The 20,110-nt window shown below is 30.6% G+C and overlaps 1 protein-coding gene across 1 annotated transcript in view; it reads right to left on the reverse strand.

Moving 5' to 3' along the window:
• Positions 1-2,643: 2,643 nt before the first annotated feature.
• RpS6 (ribosomal protein S6) overlaps positions 2,644-20,110 on the reverse strand; it is an 83,104-nt gene continuing 65,637 nt past the window's right edge. The window contains exon 5 of the mRNA XM_014363302.2: positions 2,644-2,900. Coding sequence (XP_014218788.2) covers positions 2,703-2,900 — 198 coding nt within the window. The 3' untranslated portion in view covers positions 2,644-2,702. The remainder of the gene's footprint in view (positions 2,901-20,110) is intronic.

The following is a 20,110-nucleotide window of genomic DNA, read 5'->3' on the forward strand; positions in this document are numbered from 1 at the left end:
TTATATCAAATTCAATTTTGCAATACCGACGGTTGGGTAAAAAAAAGAGCCAACTCAGATAATTGGTGAAAAAGGAGCCAACTCGAAATTTGGGTTAAAAAGCAGTTAACTCAGATTTGGCTTGAAAAAGGAGCCAACTCAGGTTCGGGTTAAAAAAGCAGCCAACTTGGAAGTTATTTTTTTTTAATCAAGTTTTGTAGTGGTGGCACTGACATTAACAACATAAGTATACTGATATGAACGAAACTAAAGTTTTTTGATAATACAATATTTCAGAAAAATAATTCATGATATTGTAGTAGAGCGTACTATACTTATTAAATTATGTGCTTTACAAGTCTGCTGCGATCAGACGTTATTTTATGATCAGACTGTGAACGTAATTCATTTTGAATGTTATGTGAAACATTTCAAGATAATTTTGTTTTTGTTTTGAAACGTCGTCTTGAAAAAACACCTAATTTCAACAACAAAGTATTTGTTAATTTCTTCCTCATTATAAAATTCATGAATTCTAAGTCAACGCGGCGTATTATTTCATATTTTTTTTACAAACTGATATTTATGTACAAAAGTGATGAGATATCATATGCAACAATTCCATATTTTTTAAAGTTTATTTATGTATATGTTCGTTCCCATGGAACATTTTAGTGATATTTATTTAACATTTTTTCTTCCTCCTATGTATGATCACAGCAGAATAGTAAAGAACACAATTAAATAAACATAGTTCGCTCGACAACAACACCATAAATAATTATTCTAAAACATTAGATTATTGAAAAAATCTTTGTTCGTTCATGTAGGTATACCTTTATTGTGAATGTTAGTGCTACCACGACAAAACTTGATGAAAAAAAATTACTCTCGAGTTGACTGCTTTTTCAACCCTAACCTGAATTGGCTCCTTTTTCAAGCCAAATTTGAGTTGACTGCTTTTTCAACCCAAATTTCGAGTTGGCTCCTTTTTCACCGATTATTTGAGTTGGATGTGTCTTTTACCTAACCGTCGATATGAACAAATTAGTATAACTTCAACGTTTTACAGTTCACGATGTCGTAACCATTGTTACTCGATGGAGTGTATATTTGCGCGAATTAAAAAAAAAATTTATGATGTAACGATGTTTGCAACAAAAGTTATTAACAGTTTTTTAAATTTTTAAAATTTTTAATGTTGCTTCAGCTTAAACAAATTTGTTTTTTACTTCTTTAGAGTATATCCCGTTATTTTGCACTAGTACATAATTTTTTCATGCATTAACAATAAAAAAACATGAATGTAAATATTCATTTTGACGCGCTATACTGTTTTTTGAACGATGGGTTGAATACATTATAGACCAAAAGCTGAGGCACAGATGAGGCAAAAAATAATTGCCTTCCGCCAATCTCACACAAGTAGAGAAACCTTATACTTTACTAAAACCTCAAGTATTTTCGCGATATAGTCTCGCTATGAAGAGTTATATCGGTACAAAAAATTGCTTATGGCACAATTTCAATATCTGCCGCTACTGAGCTTAATGGAAATAATATTCAAAGTTTTTATGAAAAAGTGACATTGGCAGCTAATAATCGACTACCCGGAAAATGTCTTTGCATGCAACGCACCGTTCAGAGAAGGGTCCATCACGTCAAACTGTTTAAGTAATATTTTTTTTATTGTTGTTAATGTATGCAAAAATGAACATCTTATACAAATAAATAAGAAAACCCCGAAGAAGAACAATTTTTTTAGGTCAAAACAACATTTAATTTTAAACAATCGTTATAAAACTTAACTGCTAACTTTTGGTAAAATAACTTCATCACAAAATTCTGTTTGTTTAATTCGTTTTAAATTACCATTCTCAAAGTAAACATGGTTTCAACACGGTTAATTAAAAAACATCAATGTTACATCGATTTCTTTGTGTTGCAAAATTGAAGTTTATGAATAATTCGAGTTAAAATTAAAAAAAAATCATTTTTTTTCATATTCAAGTATTTAGTTTTCTTAACAAAATCCATTTTAAAAACTTGATCTAGCCATACTGCGAGGTTTAGGACAGCCAAATCAACTTTCAAATGAACAATCGTTTTGTGACGCCATTTGTCATGCCAGACAGAAATCGTAGAGCGTTAAGATTTCTGTAAGAGGTATTAAGTTCCAAAATTGAAAGAATTTTCATTAAAACACGTTCAAGTTAATACTGTAGTAAAGTTGGCACTTGAAATAGCGATTTTCACTGTTTAATTCTGTAACTTCGAGAAAAATAGGTTTAAATAATCTAACCGGAGCCGATCGGTAGATTATTATATCACGAAAAAAAATTATCTCTTGTTGCTGTTTTCGAATTCGATGTCCCAAAAAATTATTACAAGCGAAATTTGAAGAAAAATTCGGTCGAATTTTACTATTAGTTTTATAACAACAAATCCGGCACGATTATGCTTTTAAACTATTTTTCTATGTGTTCTAATAATACGAAGTATTTCAAACAATTTTCGTTATAGTTGAAAAAAAAATTTTTTCTTACATGCCTAATCTTCCTGTCAAAATCGTAAAGTTATTAATATATTTGCCTTTAAATGTTTGTGGAAATCAAGATTCTTAATAAATTACAACTAATTTTCTAAATAAAAACTAAACATCAGTATTGTTAAAGTGCATTTATTTATTTGGAAAAGACATAATAATTCTCATAAATGTCTGATTATTTAAGTGTGATTGGAGCTGATTGATTTGAAGATTTAGAATCACGTATAGATGCTGTACGTCTTCTTTTTAATTCTTCTTGTCGCTTAGCCTTAGCTTCTTTTTGTCTTTGAGCTGACAATTTTGCGTATTCTGCAGCTTGTTCCTTGCGAGCTAATGAACGTCGTTTCTTTAGAGCAACTCGATGTCTCTTGCGCTGTAATAATGCATAAAAACTTATATGAATAAAAAGGCGTCACATTGAATTATCTAGTCCTAATGTGTATTAAATCAAAGCATGTTTGAGCTACAACTAGCAATACGTTAAGGATGGTAGTATTTCGAATTAAAGGGTTGATAAAACTTTTATATTATTTGCATATGTATTATATCATTACTGAAATCTTAATTAAATAACAGGCAAAATAAAGCTTTAGTTACATTGTTTCAATAGACGATATCTACTATTTAATGCTATGCTACGTAATGTAAAAACCTACAAGTGAATCTTTTGAGTGCCTTAGGTCAACTACACATTATATCTAGTGTTCATAAAAATAGTCTCCGACAAGGTAAACGTACCAATAATTGACCACTTTAGTAAGTATATACAAACTGTTTTTATTTCGTTAAAAAAATTAATATTGAAAAATTTTTTTTTGGAAATACTTTAAGAATTAAATTACCTGTTTAAAAGATTGGCTAGCCATTTCATTATTAAAAAAGAGTAAATACGTGTTGTGTAAATAAGTCAAATATCCCAGTACATGGTTAAGAAAAATGTAATATGTATCGGTAGTCAGAATTTCAAGTCTCAATACTCTATTTTAGGTTACGAAGTATTATAGATTTACTTTTTAAAGTTATCAACAACAGTTTTCTATAAAAATTGTAAATGGCTATCCATATATGTTCAAAAAAATATATGGCACACTGTTTAAAAATTAAAAAATCCTTAAAAAATAAAGTAAGTCACAACTGAGAAATTCAACCTTTTTAAATTTTGTAAAATTAAGCTTAATGATTTTTCTAAAAAAAAACCATAAAAAATATTGGAAATCATGATCCTAACTCACAAATTTTGGGAGAATCGTAATTGAGATACTTGGATCAATAATAAAAAATATCATCTTTCTGGTGAAATTTTGTTAGGAAATAACCAATTCTTTCTCTACTAAAAAATTTAAGATAACGAAATCTTTCGGGCACTGGACTGACTGTAAGAGGGGGAAATAACTTCGCATCTGTGGGCAAAAATATTTTTACTCAGTTTTTTTTGTATTAGCTTCTGTAAAATGATCCCCTGAACTCGAATTTGCATGTTGCCAGGCTTAAAAGTTGGTCCCAAATTGTTAAAAAATTTTTTTTAAACAAATTTTTTGAATTGCTTATTTTTACTCAAAAAATTTTTTTCATTATCTTTGGACTATACAAGAAAAAAATGCCTAGCAACTTTTTTCCTAAGTAAATACTTTCCGAGATATTAATTGTTACAGTTCGAAAAAATGCAAAAAATGGTCATTTTTTTCGATGAAAAACCAACAATTTTCATGTTGCTTTAATCTCTATAAACATCTTTGAACATTTCAAAAGCTTTTTTGACTATTATTTTATTGTAACCCTTTGTTGTTCAACTTTGTTTTGAGCTCTCTGACGCTATAAAAAAGTATATCTATACATGAAGGCCCGCGTCTCTCGTTCATTGTATATAGATATACTTTTTCATAGAGTTAGAGAGCTTAAAACAGAGTTAAACAACAAGGAGTTGCAATAAAATAGTAGTCTTAAAGCTTTCGGAATATGTTCAAGGATGTTAATAGAGAATTTAAGAACTTAAGCAACACGAAATATGTATGTTTTTCATATCGTTTTTTATGGATGAAAATAGCCACTTTCGCAATTTTATCAACTTCAATAATTGATATCTCGTAGAGTATTAAATTTAGAGAAAAGTTGCGAGACTTTTTTTGGTGATAATCCAAAGATGGCAGAAAAAATTTTTTTGTGTTGAAATAAACAATTTGCAAAATTTGTTTAAAAAAAATTATTGTAACAATTTTTGACTAACTTTTAAGCCTGGCAACACGCACATTCGAGTTTAGGGGATCATTTTGCATAAGTTAATGCAAAAAAACTGAGCATAAATACTTTCGCCGACGGATGCGAAGTTATTTCTCCCTCTACGTAAAAATAAACGAGCAAGTCCTGCAGACGAGCCTGGGTAATAGTCATCATGATTGGAATCCAACTAGTAATAAGGTCAACAATTTACGGTGTCTACTGGGAAAGAGATTAATACTTCTGTTTTAAAACCAATAAAATAAAAATTTATCGTGTTGTCTAACGATTAAATAATAGCTTTTCTATATGACATAATTTATGTATTGTAATTTTCTTAAATAAATCGCAACTTATTAATTAAATTTTTGTGTCCACTCATTTCCAATTAACCTTTCATTTAAGATAATTGCAAGTTGCTTAGAATTATATTTTTTAGAAAATTTCAAATTGACTATAAAAAGTTTTGTCGATATTGGTTGTATTTAAAACATCAATTATACAAATAAAAGTGATTATGACAAGATACTTGTTCTAGCCACTGATCAAAAGCTCGATCAAAAGAGGTTATATCAAACGTAGAATATTTAGCTTGTAAAAAGACCTACAAAATGCCGCCCGAATTTTTAAAATCGGTTAATTTTTTTATCCGCAAAGTTGAAAATATCTTTAAAATAATTTATTTGGAAAATTGTTAATAACTAATATTCCTTTCATCCATGCGGTACCAAAACAAGGGAAAAGTGTGTGTCTTAATAATGTTAAAAAATGCTTCGAATTTCAATTTGATCGCTTACATAGTTTTTAAATACGTCAATTGTGTATTAAAATAGTCTCTTTGTTAATATGCTGTCATTTTTTTTGTAGGCATCTTAGAATGAAGATTTGAAAGGGATTCTCTTCTTTGAGAGTAATAGTATCCAGTTTATTTTGTACTTTAACGATTTTTGAAAAATGAATTGTTTAAAAATACGTTCCAAAAACATATACGTCAAAAAATTATAAGTAAATGAATCAACTTTCTTATTTTTTATGGTACAGCTTCACGAGTAGGTTTGATTTTAAAATTCATGTTCTCTATAAATTATAAAAAAAAAAATGGTTTCAAGTCACTTGGGAGCCGAGAAAATTTTTTTTTTTATTGACCGCCGTTTTTATCAAAAAACAATATTACTTGCTTTAACTTTCACAGTTGATTAATAATCAATTTATCTAATAGATGTGCGGATTGTGACGCTTACTTGTCATACCGTTGTTTTGTACGGACTTTGAAAATCACAATGTTTTTTCGTTTAAGTCTATTATAGACGTGTGATGATGTAACCATCCATACTCGACTGCTTGTTAGTTTCGGTCTTTGGCTGTTGACGTCTCTACTAATCGATTTATTAGTGAGTGAGACGGAGCAACGACGAGTAACTTTGGTTGCGTGGAGGGATAAATAAAACAAAAAAGTCAGAAAGTATAATGAACTGACTGTAACAATTTATTGGTAACTTAAACAATTATGTACTCTCTTTTCTCTCGAACCGATTGAAAATAACAAAATAACGTGCTTGGCCGCTCGCCTTCTTAATTCGCACTCACAATAAATAGGGTTAAAATACCTGTTTCGAATTAGCATTCTGGTTTCTTTCTCGCCTATTAAAACTATGTACATATAACAATGCGTTTGCTTTAATGTGCTGGCACGCGGCTCTTGTGCTTCTCGTCGCGGCCGACGGCTTGTCTCGGGCGACGATCAACAGCGTCGAACGATAGGAGGCAACAACTTCACAACAAAGAGTTCTTTGGCCGGTGCAAGATGCAGTCCGACCTTGACGAAAAAAGCCTGTCTCACCAAGACGAAAATGATGCTCCAACGAGCACTGTTTAGTCGAAGCGCCAAGAGCAGCCAGGTCGCACATCTGCTCGCTTCACTGGCCCATACCGAACTTAATACCATACATTTGATAGATTAAGCGACAGCCATACGCACATATACATTCATCCTCACCTCTCTCCGTAACACAACATGGACGCAACTAATCGAGATAAACATGCACACGCATGTTAACACTGGATCTTTAATTCACATCGAAAAAAAAAAAAAAAAAAAAAAAAGAGAAAAAAAACATTTCAGGATCTATTCGTACAAGAATGACTCTTTTATTTGGAGTAGCTCGCGAAAAGAATGAAATTGTACATCTTTTTGTCTGTTACAAAATTAGTCCAAGCATCTCATATAGCAATAAATAGTTATTTCAACACAATTTTGTTTTTTTTTAATTGGAATACAACCCCCGTTATTATTAACAACTACAAACCTGTATGATAAGTGCATACATATAAATGTATAATCAGTAGATTGTATACATACACACCAAATGTATACTGTATAAACAAACAATGTGCGCTCCCCACGCTAACCCCCAATTTTGAGATTAAAAATGATTAGTGTAATTAACAAGCTTCTTAATATCTTTATTTTACAATCTTTTATCAAAAAGTAATAAGTAATGTTATGAAAAATATTAATACGTTGAATTGTAATATAACCAACATAATTTTAGGATGTTAAACATGATAATTTTTATAGTTTTGGCAATACTTTCGACAAATTAATTATTCGCTATAAGCTGCAATGTTTTTCGAATCGACATAACTCGTCACCGTTGAACGGCAAAAATACTTCGGATCTCCACGAATCATGAGTTTAATTAATACAAGTGAGATTTACGGCTGGTTCCAAAAAATTGCCTCCCTGAATCTTACACTGAGAAAAAAAAGCAGTGAGCGTAACTATTGTTATTCCGTAACAGCTACTACACGACTTTTAAGGCAGTTTCCTAACGGTGTGTAGCAAATTCCACTACACGCTGTAGTTAGAAGCACGCAATGCCGATTAAGACACAAACATATATCTGTATATGTATACGAGCCAAGGAAGAGCTACTGCATGAGCTCTGTCGATAACCACGCAAAAAAATTCATAATTTGCTAACTGTTACATAATAACTGCATTAATTTTCTTTAACCACATCTCAATAGCCATTTTTTCTAAATTTATACATTGTCATCAATGCAACTTTTGGTATAAAAAACAGGTGCTTTCAAGGTTATGAATTTTTTCAACTTGTTTTCGCTTTTTCCGATATAAAGTGTAAAGAAATTTTGTTTACATTTTGGTCCCAACAAAAGATCGACTTTATATTTTCCATTTCATGTATATAACTGATACTATTAATTAGTTTTCAACTAAAAGCTAACTACTCTACACTTCGTAGTAGAAACTACTACACAGAGTTAGCCAACGTAATTCCAACTCCCCTACTACAGTTACATGGTAGCAAAAGCCGAACATTAACGTAGACTTCACTACATTTTTCTCTCAGTGTAGCTCTTAGTCTGAAAAGAGTGCTGGGATTGATTTGTATGTGTGTACGTATGAGCATTGAGATGTGTGTAGGCATATTCTTCCCTTTCTAGTCTGTTTACCCTTTTATACAGATTATTTTGGGTGTGAAAAAGTCATCCTGAGCTGTTAATTATACTGTTAAATCTGCAATTTGATTTGCCACACCGAATATAAATGAAAAAAAACTAAGTTAACTTGCAATTAGGCTTTTTTTACAGCTTATTTTACCATCTAGTGCGAAAATTGAATCGATTAAATAAGAGATGTTAAGTTGAAGTCTTTACGAACAAAATAAGCTCCATTTGGACACTGGAGGATGCCATCCACCTGTAGAAATTATTTGTCAAAAAATCGCTTTTTTTTTTAAAAAACAATTGCAATTGTGCGAAAACGGTTAAATGTACAACATGCAGGTTTGAAGGTGTTGTAGTACCATACAAGAGAAGTACTTTTTCATGCTATTATTCGGCTAAGGGGACAATTTTCCAAATAAATTCAGCTGTCCAAAACAATTTTTTTCGATACTCACTACAAAAAGCTTTTAAAACAGGCTGAAATAGAAACAGTATGTTTTTAATGATGTTAGAAAGTAAGATGTAAAATTTGAGACTGTTTCACAACACTGTTTTTTTTGTACATTAAATAATAAAAACTTGAATTTATAACTTCAATTCATGGAGAAGTAACATAAAAATTATATTTATATGAGAATGGTCAAAAGAATTCATTTAATTCTTTGGCATAATACGGTACCATAAAACTATTACTGTACTAAATTTTTAGATAAAATGTGAGAATATATGGGAAAAGCTGGAACAAGGAATACAAAGATGCAATGTGTAAATTATGTTAAGTAGAAAAAGAAAAGCTAGAACGCATCCACCTTAGTATGTAAGGTAGCTAGGGGAAACACAAGAAAGCAATGAGTAAGCAGAATAGATAAACTAAGACTTAACAGGAAAGAAAATGCAAACAATTTCAAGGGATACAGAACTATTACAGGAACAAATGAAAAATGAAATGTGCTACTCTAGTAGAGTATTCAAAGAACTTATGAGACTGGGTACGGAGCAGCGGTAAAATCACAGAAAATTTTTTTGGAGAATTCTTTTTTTACAGTATTAATTTGATTCAAATATTTATAGTTTTTAGCTATAAGGTTTATTTTCATAATAGATTTCAGAATTTTTATGTCATTTTTTTTATCAGGTTATTGTTTTTACTTTAATTAAATCTTTGTTATATTGCTACTTGACCGTTAGATGTATATATTAAACCATGTTTAGTTATTTTGCTCTTATCTAATTTAAGAGTATTAGATACAACGTGACAAATTTGTCCTTAAGTTTTTATGTTACAAATAGATTAATTTTTTTGTTTCATCTAATTACTTATAAAATATACAAAACTAAAAGTGTTATTGCAATAAGGTAAAGTACCCACTTGTGGTCCCCTTACCACAGTTAATGGTTCATATCTAAATTAACCGTTAATAAATACTTGTTAATCAAGTTTAATGCCTGTAACTTAATAGTAAATCAAAACATAAGGCATTGAGCAAAGAATTAAAAAATTTTTCTCCCGATTATCATAAAATTAGCATTTTTTCAAATGTATTCATTATCGTCATATGCAGTGCGTATAGCAAGTCGGTTAAGTTGTGCAGGTGTTAATGCGCTTTTCGTCAACTTTGAAATACAGGTTTAAAATTTCGTATTATGTTTTGTGCACTGTTTTTCATATGATCCGAAAGCTTGTAGTTTAAGGATTTGACGTATTACCAATAAAAAATTGAAAAAATAGAATTTTATTCAAAATTTTTATGGTCCATCAAAAGGTGTCCTTACGGTGAATGTACCCCAGTTTTTGGCCCGCAATTACAACGGTCCATAATTACCGGCCCTTTTGCTCAGTCCCACTGTTCAAGCGAAGTACCCCAATTGTGAGTTTTTTTTTTTTAGTTTGCTGGTTACAATGATTTAATCGTTAGTAAATCAGTTTTAAAGTGCTACTGTAAGTATAATTTACCGTCTTAATCACACAATTGACTCAGTGATGATTGTTGTACGATTACTAATATAAACAGATTCACATAACCCTAGTGATGAAGAAGTTGCTAATGCTTTTAAGTTTTCATTAAATTCAAGCCTTTATTGATTTAAATCTAGGTATATTTTGTAACATTACAATTTTACTGTGATATCATAACTTTCATAAATTTTCAATAAAAGGCTATAATAGTAAATATAAATTACTAAATCTTCATAAAAAGCTCATAATATACTTGCTCTCCGTAAATAATGCGAAAACACACACCGGTCCAATAATTAGGGTACGCAAGGTCTTTGCCATGGAATATGCATGGTCCAACAACTGGGGTGTGGGGTACTTCGACGTCTAGTCTCAAAAACATGGTCTTAAAGGTCATATTTTTAAAAACTAATTATTAAATAAATGAGCAAAAATTGTAAGTAAATTTTGTAAAGTTTCATTCAAAAGGCATTTAAAATAAATTAAACAAATAACTCTTGCATACTATCGGTGTTTTGTGTGTGTAATATTTATTATATTGCTGACCTCAACATTTAGGGGACCACAATTGGGTACTTTACCTTATTGGATAAGTATTCTTAAAGTTTCATCATTAAAAAAAAATTTTTTTTCTAATTTTTGAACATATTTACTCAGAGGACTTCAATAAATTTTACCATTGTGACAACAACTACATTTTTGTCTTTTTTTTTCCAGAACATTGCTGAACAATACTTACGTTTGTAACTTCTTTCACCATAGCAAAAAGGTTTTACAAGGATTCATTATTATTTGGTGCACTGATACGATTACAATTTCGATTACAACAATGTCCATCATTTTTCTAACTTTTTTATATTTTATTTTTAATTTTTTCATTTCAATGAATTAAATGTTTAATTTACAAAATTTTTTCTTTACTTCGATTTTAAAGTAATTAAAGTTAATTTACTAGAATCAATGTCACCAGAAAATAATGTACTTAATTTTAATCGACTAGAATAATTACCGAAAAATATAACGTTTGTAACGACGGTAAACTAAAATTATTTGATTCTCTCCGTTCTTTCGGCAACAAGTTTAGTTGAATAAACGAACAGTGTCAAGCATTAGTAAATATTCACGATATTCCATCTTAACAGTAATATGAAGTCAAATTTAAGTTTTTTTTAAAATTCGGATGTTAAAGAAAGAGGAAGGGCACTAGTGAGTGAATCACCTTCCCTTCTCTTGACGCACGGAGGAGAATGAGGCGGATGTGGGATGTGCCAATTTTTGAGTGACTGAACTAGAGCATCTCTAGCTAATTAGATCTTTGGCTATTATCTTTACCCTTCAAGATTTTTCTGACAAATTTTCCTGCGTCGTCTCTAACCAGCGCGTCGCAGAAGTCCGCTACTCCTTATAAAAAGGCTTGGAGGCCCCGAGAAAAAAGACTCGACGATAGCTCTTTAAGGTCGACTGAGTAGTAAGAGTCTACCTCTGCGACAACCCAGTCTACCACGAATCGAGGCAGAGTTAATTTTTCACACTCGAACGGTCGACTGGGTAGTTCACCTTTGCTACCATACGGTCCTCGACGAGTGCGGTTTTAACCTTCTACATAAAACACCTTACGCTGGTTCTACGCGTGTAAAATTTTGTTAAAAGTAAAAGTAAATAGTTTGAAAATAAAAGTAAGTTACACAAAAGCAACTAAGTGGTTAATTTTTTTTTTTCTTTTCTCTTCTTTCCATAGCGAACGTGCTCCTAGAGTTAATATCATTTACTTAATACGGTATTACATCAACTCTAGGCAAAGGAAATAAATAACTACCTTAGTCGTTCAGAAGCGCGCCGCGAACGAGTGCCTCGCACTACTGCTCGACAACCACTTTAATTCGATCAGAACAGTCGGGCTTCCCCCCCCCCCCACTTCTGAACGCCTGGTCAAGGAATTTAGCTATCAAAAGGTTAAAAAAACCCCGCGTCCCACCTACGCGCCCAGTGCGAATCCCAAGTTATTAAGCGCAAGCTTAGACTTGAATAATACATCGCGCCGACGTGACAGTTGCTTATATCGTGTAATGTTGTTTAAATGAACACATAAAACATTTTTATAAAACATTGAATTCATATAGTTTAGGCGCCAGGTAGGGTCCCGTGGCCTTTTGAATTAGAACGGACCCACCAAAGTTTTTTTAATGTATTTTTGCCTGCTGAACACGATTATCGATGGTGGGTCGCGATCCGGATAGATGATTTTTTTTTATCAACAAATTTTATCAACAAATAAAAATTATTCATTTAAAAAAAAAAAAAATTTTTTTTCCTATTCTTTAGCTCATTTCGAACAAAAAAGTTTGTACACACCATATGCCTAAGCCCAATACTTTTCCCGTAAAAAAATTCGACAACTTTCAAAAAATGCGTTTTTTGCTATTTTCAATAGCTTGCTACTTAGAGCCCGATTAATATTTTTCAACTCAACACCTCTCAAATTGTGAGCCGAATATAGTATTTGAAGAATACGTAAATACCAATTGATTTTATTTGGTTGTTCTTATCCAGCGAGCTTGACGGTCTGTGCCTTTTTAATGTGACCGTACGGCCTCGGCGCAATAAAATATATTCTGGCATTTAATGTTTGTTATCTGGACAGCCATACATAGATTATTTTTAATGTATTTTTGTCTGCTGAACATGATTATTGATGGTGGGCCGTAATTTCGAAGGTGATCAATGTTTTTTTATTAACAAATTTTATAAACAAATTGCAAAAAAGTAATTTTTTCTAAAAATAATGTTTTTTCCGCTTCTCGAGCTTATTTTAAACAAAAAGTTTTGTATAATGTACATCTGTTAAGCCCATACTATTTCCGCAAAAAAACGTGAACTGTAAAAAATTCACTTTTTCCGTTTTTCACACAGCTGCAACGTGGGGCTTTTGTTATAATTTTTTACTAAAAAGTTTTTAATTCTCCAGTTCATGCAGGGGTTTAAGAATGTCTTCTAGTTGATTAATTTTATTCGTTTGTTATTTTTGTTCAGTGAAGCTTCATGCTTCATGCTTTTTAACTGTAAGTAGAAAAATGCAAGACAACCCAACGTCTTTAAGACTATCCTTTTCTTTCGTCAAACTTTTTGTCTTACAAAAATCGTTCAAAAACAATTTATTTGTGTTACGTATACAATCAATTGACTACATAGCTACATATATACTACCATAAGCCCCTATATAAACTGGAGAATTAAAAACTTTTTAGTAAAAAAATATAATAAAAGCAAAAACAACATGATTTTAAGAAAAAATTACATTTTTGCAATTTGTTTATAAAATTTGTTAATATAAAAACATTGATCACCTTCAATATTACGACCCACTATCAATTATCATGTTCAGCAGGCAAAAATACATAAAAAACAATCTATGTATGGCTGTCCAGATAACAAACATTTAATGCCAGAATATATTGTATTGCGCCGAGGCCGTACGGTCACATTAAAAAGGCACAGACCGTCAAGCTCGCTGGATAAGAACAACCAAATAAAATCAATTGGTCTTTACGTATTCTTCAAATACTATATTTGGCTTACAATTTGAGAGGTGTTGAGTTGAAAAATATTAATCGGGCTTTAACTAGCAAGCTATTGAAAATAGCAAAAAAAGCATTTTTTTAAAGTTGTCGAATTTTTTACGGGAAAAGTATTGGGTTTAGGCATATGGTATGTATAAACTTTTTTGTTCAAAATGAGCTAAAGAATAGGAAAAATTTTTTTTTCCAAAAAAATGAATAATTTTCATTTGTTTATAAAATTTGTTGATAAAAAAAAATTATCCATCCGGATCGCAACCCACCATCGATAATCGTGTTCAGCAGGCAAAAATACATGAAAAAAACTTTGGTGGGTCCGTTCTAATTGAAAAGGCCACGGGACCCTACCTGGCGCCTAAACTAATATTGCCATGGAAAAAATTTTACTTGGCATGAAATCAAAATAATTTTTACTGAATTATTACATTTTTAATTGTCCTATAAAGTATTAATATTTTTTTATCTTAATCTGTTAATTGGCTTATTATTCCATTTAAATGACTAATAGTATTTGAATTTTGATACTCTAATATGTCATGATGACCTGAATTAGGGTTTCTTGTTCAAAAATAAGTCAATTTTACATTTGTGAAACTCTTTATATCGTCAATTTCAACTCAACTTCTCATTTCGACATTTTCTGCCCCTCTGCCCTACCACAAATACGAATAAAATTCGTCATATTTCTACGTTATTCTAACCTAATGACTATTGGATTGAGCCCCCTTACTGCCCTCTACTGCCCCTTTACACGATTTTTCTTGCTTTCTTACCACCCCCCCTCCCCCCACAGAATTTTTTAACTGTTTCAATACACTTTGATTGTCGGCGTAGAATGTATAATAAACAAGCCTGGACCAAAGATAGTTTCAGTAATAATATAGGGGCGCTTTCTGTAATGAGATTGATTGATAAACTTGTTTTCTTATAAAGTAAAATATAAAGCAAAAAAATTTCAAATTTCAACTATTTCTATAATAATTTCAGGTTAATGAGCTAACTTGAGTGTGAATATGTTTTTGCAATTGCGAAAAAATTAATAATTCATTAAAAAAAACATCAACTTTTTGAGCGTAGTGTGTGCAATATAGTTAAAAAAAAAAACATTACGTACGCCACGTAAGAGAGCGTACGTACGGTAAAGTTATACGTTAGCTTATTTAAGTCCGAAAATTTAAAAGAGCAATACATTTATATCGTCATTTACGTATACATAACCCAGAGCACAGTGAAATTTGTAACTATTGTAATAGGGAATTTTTAAGAAAAGATGCATGAAAAAGGCATTAGAATAAAGTTCATAAAAGAGTAAATAAATAATTACAATAGCATGTCAATGATTCTCAACCATTGCAGTTATGTTTGATATATAATTATCTTACTTTTTTCAGAACTTAGATTAAACCATCTTGAACCGAAGATTAAATGTCAACGTGTACCTATCAATATATTACAACATTTATGTAAATTAAAAAAAATTAAATAAAAAATAAAACTGATAAATAAAATTTCCAAAAATATGTATAAGAACTACGCTAGGTTTTTTTAAAATTTCGTCAAATAGTTCTATACTATGTACTTTAATTTAAAACCGTTGTTTATTGTTAACCACAAACCAACTGAAGCTGTTTTTTTTATAAAAACCATACTTTACTTGTGTGAGAGGTATTTAATATCTTTGTTATTATTATTGCTATTATTATTATTATTATTCTTATTATTATTATTATCAATACAATTTATGTTTTCCAATTGAAACATATAATTTGTGTGTGTGTGTCTGTGTGTGTGTGTGAGAGAGAGAGAGAGTTAATGAACAGGGGTAACGAGTAATATAATGAATCATTGGAAACGTAACAAAACTGTAAAAACCGATCTGTACTGAAAACAAATAAATTAATACTAAGGGGAGAAATAATAAAGGGGCAAAAAAGGACTAAAAATATTGTTACGCAAACAAACTAAAAACTAAGTCAGGAAAAGTAAAAAGACTGTAAATTGATTTGTACTTGAAAATAAGAATGAATAAAAAAACCATGTAATATATTTTTTCATTTTTATGCGTTAACAAGACTGACAAAATCATTTATTTTAATTATGGTGCAATGAATTGTATTTATGAAAATTAATATATACCACCTGTAAGTTCAATTTTCATGTCTTTTTATATTTAAAAAACGCATGATTCTGATAAGCTTTCAAATGCTAATAGTTCAAATGTTTATAACGCTAAAATTAAAATTTTACCGTTATTTACATGAATTTACGTATCTTTTTTTATTAAACTGCACGCACTTGTGATAAATTTTTAAATGATAAGAATTTAAATGTTTATAACACTAGGAAAAATACTAGGGATTTTGTTCCGATAAATTATTGAAAATTTAGTGAAAAACTTAGAAAAAAATCGATTTTTTTACCACGCTTTTTTGCTTGTAACTTGTTTTCTTACTACTTTATGCAGTTTTAATACCTTACGTTTTAAGGATCAAGATATAAACTTTAAAATCAGTTGTGGTATGATCCCCAAATAACGTTTAGACAAAATGCTTTATTACTTTAAAGTTACATTTTTTGCATGAAAACAAGCTAAGTAGTTAGTTTAAAAACATTTTAACTATAGATACATAAAAAAATAGCATAACCATTTTTAATAGTTATAGTACGATTGAGAAGAATCATGTAGCGATTCGAAGGATGTAATTAAGTTAATTTTCCTCGAGGATACAACAATTTTTAGACGGGCGCATGGTATGTACACGATAAGCTGCTCCACGAACTGATGGCTCGAGAGGGCAGCTAACTGAAAATGTGTCTAGCTTTTTTGAAGACTTAATGAATAATAAGTTTTATGGTCAAACACACAAGAGTAAATAATAAATCTTTTTGGTGATTAAGTCTGTAGAATCGTTGTATATTTTGTTTGTTTTTTAAATTATATCTTCATTGTACTTACTTCTTTATTAATTTAATATTAACACAAATTACATCGTAAAAATTATTTAATACTGATTTCTTAATACAAAATTTATTTTAAAAGTTCATATTTTAAATTTGTTTAAGCTGTTTTTTAATTTTAATTTTTTTATTGTACCTACTATAAAAAGAACACTAGAAAGTGTTTTATGAAACAATCGTTTTGCAGTTGTTTTACGAGACGTAATAAAAAATGATTAGAAAAAGTATTGAAAGGGATGCAAAAATTACAACTAATTATGATTTAAGTTATCAAATATACTGTCACTTAGCAAAGCGCTGAGTTGACGAATTGTTATGTACATTAGCATCTATCCTAGTACATATTTCAAGATCAATCTGGAATAATATACAGCCATACAAACGTTTTAACATTAAATTAGATATTTTAAAAATTGTAATTCGTTACCACTAATAACATAACTTATTAATAATTGTAATTTAAAATATACGAGACAAAATGATTATAGGTTAAACATTAGGTATATCTTGCTACGTATTCTGCGAGTGCAAAAAAAATATGTTCCAAAATATGTATAATGTTATAATGTAGAAAATCTGCCGCTGCGCGCTACTTCTTTGGTTTAACTATTAGTTGCCCCTTCAGTACGGGAATACTATTAAGTACAACTGAAAATTATGTCTGCTACTCGTACGATTTTTTTTCATACTGCAAAATTAAATTTTATTCCAAATCGTCATCAAAAATTAAAAAAAAAGTTTTGTGACGTCTTTTTTATTACTACAAAAAAAATTGGCATTGAACATCTAATCTGTACAGATTGATGAGTAGTCAAATACCTAACATATTTTTTGAAAGTAGCTTAGGTGGGTTTTTATTGAAATAGTAAAAGCCTTTGAAATTCAGATATTGTTACAATTAAGTATACTGAATTTATTTGCGATAAAAAATTCTATGGTTAGCTACTTTATTTTCAAGAAAGTCGCAACTGAAAATGTGTCACTTGAACGTGTTGTTTTTTTTTGAGTCATACAAAATCGACTTTAACTTTGGAAGTAAGCGATAAACCTTAGGAATTGAAAGTTATTATTATTATCATTTTTTTTAGTCATTGAGTTCTTAAAAACATAGGGTTAACTACTTTAATTGAGAGAAAATCGGTAAATAAGCAACATAACAGAAAACAGTTATCAGGTATTTAATTGCTAGTTCTCTTAAAATAGACGATTATTCAACACAAGCCTCATAAATAGTTAACACTAACGAAAAGAAAAGGAACAAATAACTACAATTTTTTGGTACGTTGAACCGTAACAAGCAATACAGTTTAGGAAAAGCTGCTTAAAATTAAGTCGGGGTACGAAGACGCATTAGTAGTAGTCAATGATTACGTGTGCATTGACTCATACTACGCAAGTGTTTTATTTATTAAATAATGCATAAAAAATATATCTTGTATGAAAATCCATTTTTTTATCTCAGAAACATTATTTGTGCTTCCTTACATTTCAAAATTTTTTTGATACAACTGATGACAAATGCTACTTACATTAAGGTGGTTCGACAGTGAACCTGAATGTCTCACGAACTGGATGAAATTTGAGAGGTTGTTATAGAAGTCTCAATGTACCTACACTCAAAATTTCAGACCCACTAAGCGTGAAAAATTTGGCGTAAAAGCTCTACGAAAATTATGCGTACAAGCCGGTTGACATACGAATAGTAACCGGTTTTTACCAAACCAGATAAATATAACCATAAAAACGCTCACGACAGCAAAATAAAAATGACAGATTTAGAGCTAAGATCACGAGCTTTCTTCTCGTACTTAAAAAGTTGGAGATTAGCGTAAATTTTACTGAGATATTCAACGGAGAAGTGGATTATTTGTTGATTTTTCGTCTTTTTACTTATATATAGTTATATAGCACTTCATACGTTGCGTTTCTTGCGCATGCGCACAACGAGAGCGCAAAACCTCGATGTATGTATTGTTTGTACATATATCGAGTTGCATCTACTGTGAACAAACCCACTGGCGAAGCCGAAATCTACTTCCATTATGTAAATGACATTCTAAATAAACATATTGGAAAATGATGAGAAAACAATATACTATTATATTATGTTGATATTTTCTAAAAATTAAAAGTAAGGCTGTTATAGTATCGAACGTATAGCTATTAGTATTGAGAACAACAATAAAAATATTGATATTTATTTACACAAACAAAAAATAAAAAAGTGGTTGGGAACTGAATCCTGTTGGCCAGATTCTTGCGTAGGCCAAAACGGTTTGTCATTTAACTCGAATATAGGTTGCTTGGTTTTTATAGAGTTTAAGGTAATACATACTCAAGTTACGAGAAGCAAGTAGGGACGACCAAGAAAAAGGCTAAGTAGATGGGTTACTTTTATCTTTGCTTGCATAGTAAAAGAGGGAGTTCAGTTATTTTGCATTGACAGTACTGGTCTTGTTTTCTTATGCAAAGATGCTAAACCACGTCCTAGGTCATAAATTTCCTCGCTAACTCGGGTATAGTTGGCAACACTGGAGCAAGGGAATACAGGTTAACCTGTAAAAATAAAATGCCTCGATTCACTTTCAATAAAATATCTCGAAATTTTCTAGAGTAACACTTCCCTTGACAGGTGTCACTTAAAACCAAAGATTTATTTCTACAAAACGTGTGCACTCTTATTACGAAAACCGTTAATTTTCCTGACACTTTTCTGAACAAAAAACTTCTTACTAAAAGCATATTTGTTCGGAATCCGTACAGTTTTGTTGGATATTCAAGTACATTCACGATCGTAAGCTTATGTAAAGTAGTCCGCTGACTACTGCTCGCGAGTAAGAGAAAATAAGATGATATGTGTGAACTTGTATGAATGTATGTGCGCACGCGCATGTAAGACTTCTAGGCTCTTGCGCTCAGAGAGCCAGTTCACGTCTGCTCGCTAAGCTATACGTATCGCTATGAGTCGCTTTAGTTTCCCTTAGATAACTTTTTATAAATTCTAAGCGTTTCATATTTCCTTTTTTTTAGAACGAAGTTCTTTATGTCGCGTTACTCGGGGGGCTGGAATTTTAAAACCGACAGATTTTTTTTTTTTTTAATCAGAAATCTCTTCCTCTCAAGTTTTTCCCCTCACCCCGTCCCCCCTCACCAAGTGTTCTCTACACACTTCCCCTCTCCTAACTATATATGTACATTTGTCAACCGTGCCGTGTTACTCTTCTGCATACCTTTACCCACCATTCCACCTCACACTCCCAAGCAATTAATTTTTTAACAAATTTTAATTTCATTTCCCCACAGTAATTTTTCTTTCACTTTGAATTTTTTTTTCTTTTTCAATTCTTAAAAAAAAAAAAAAAAAAAAAAAAAAAAAAAAAAAAAAAAAAAAAAAAAAAAAAAATTTTC

The sequence above is a fragment of the Copidosoma floridanum genome, unplaced genomic scaffold (assembly GCF_036245765.1).
Source record: "Copidosoma floridanum isolate Cflo_tuat_1 unplaced genomic scaffold, Cflo_Japanese_pri ptg000002l, whole genome shotgun sequence".
Lineage (NCBI taxonomy): Eukaryota > Metazoa > Arthropoda > Insecta > Hymenoptera > Encyrtidae > Copidosoma > Copidosoma floridanum.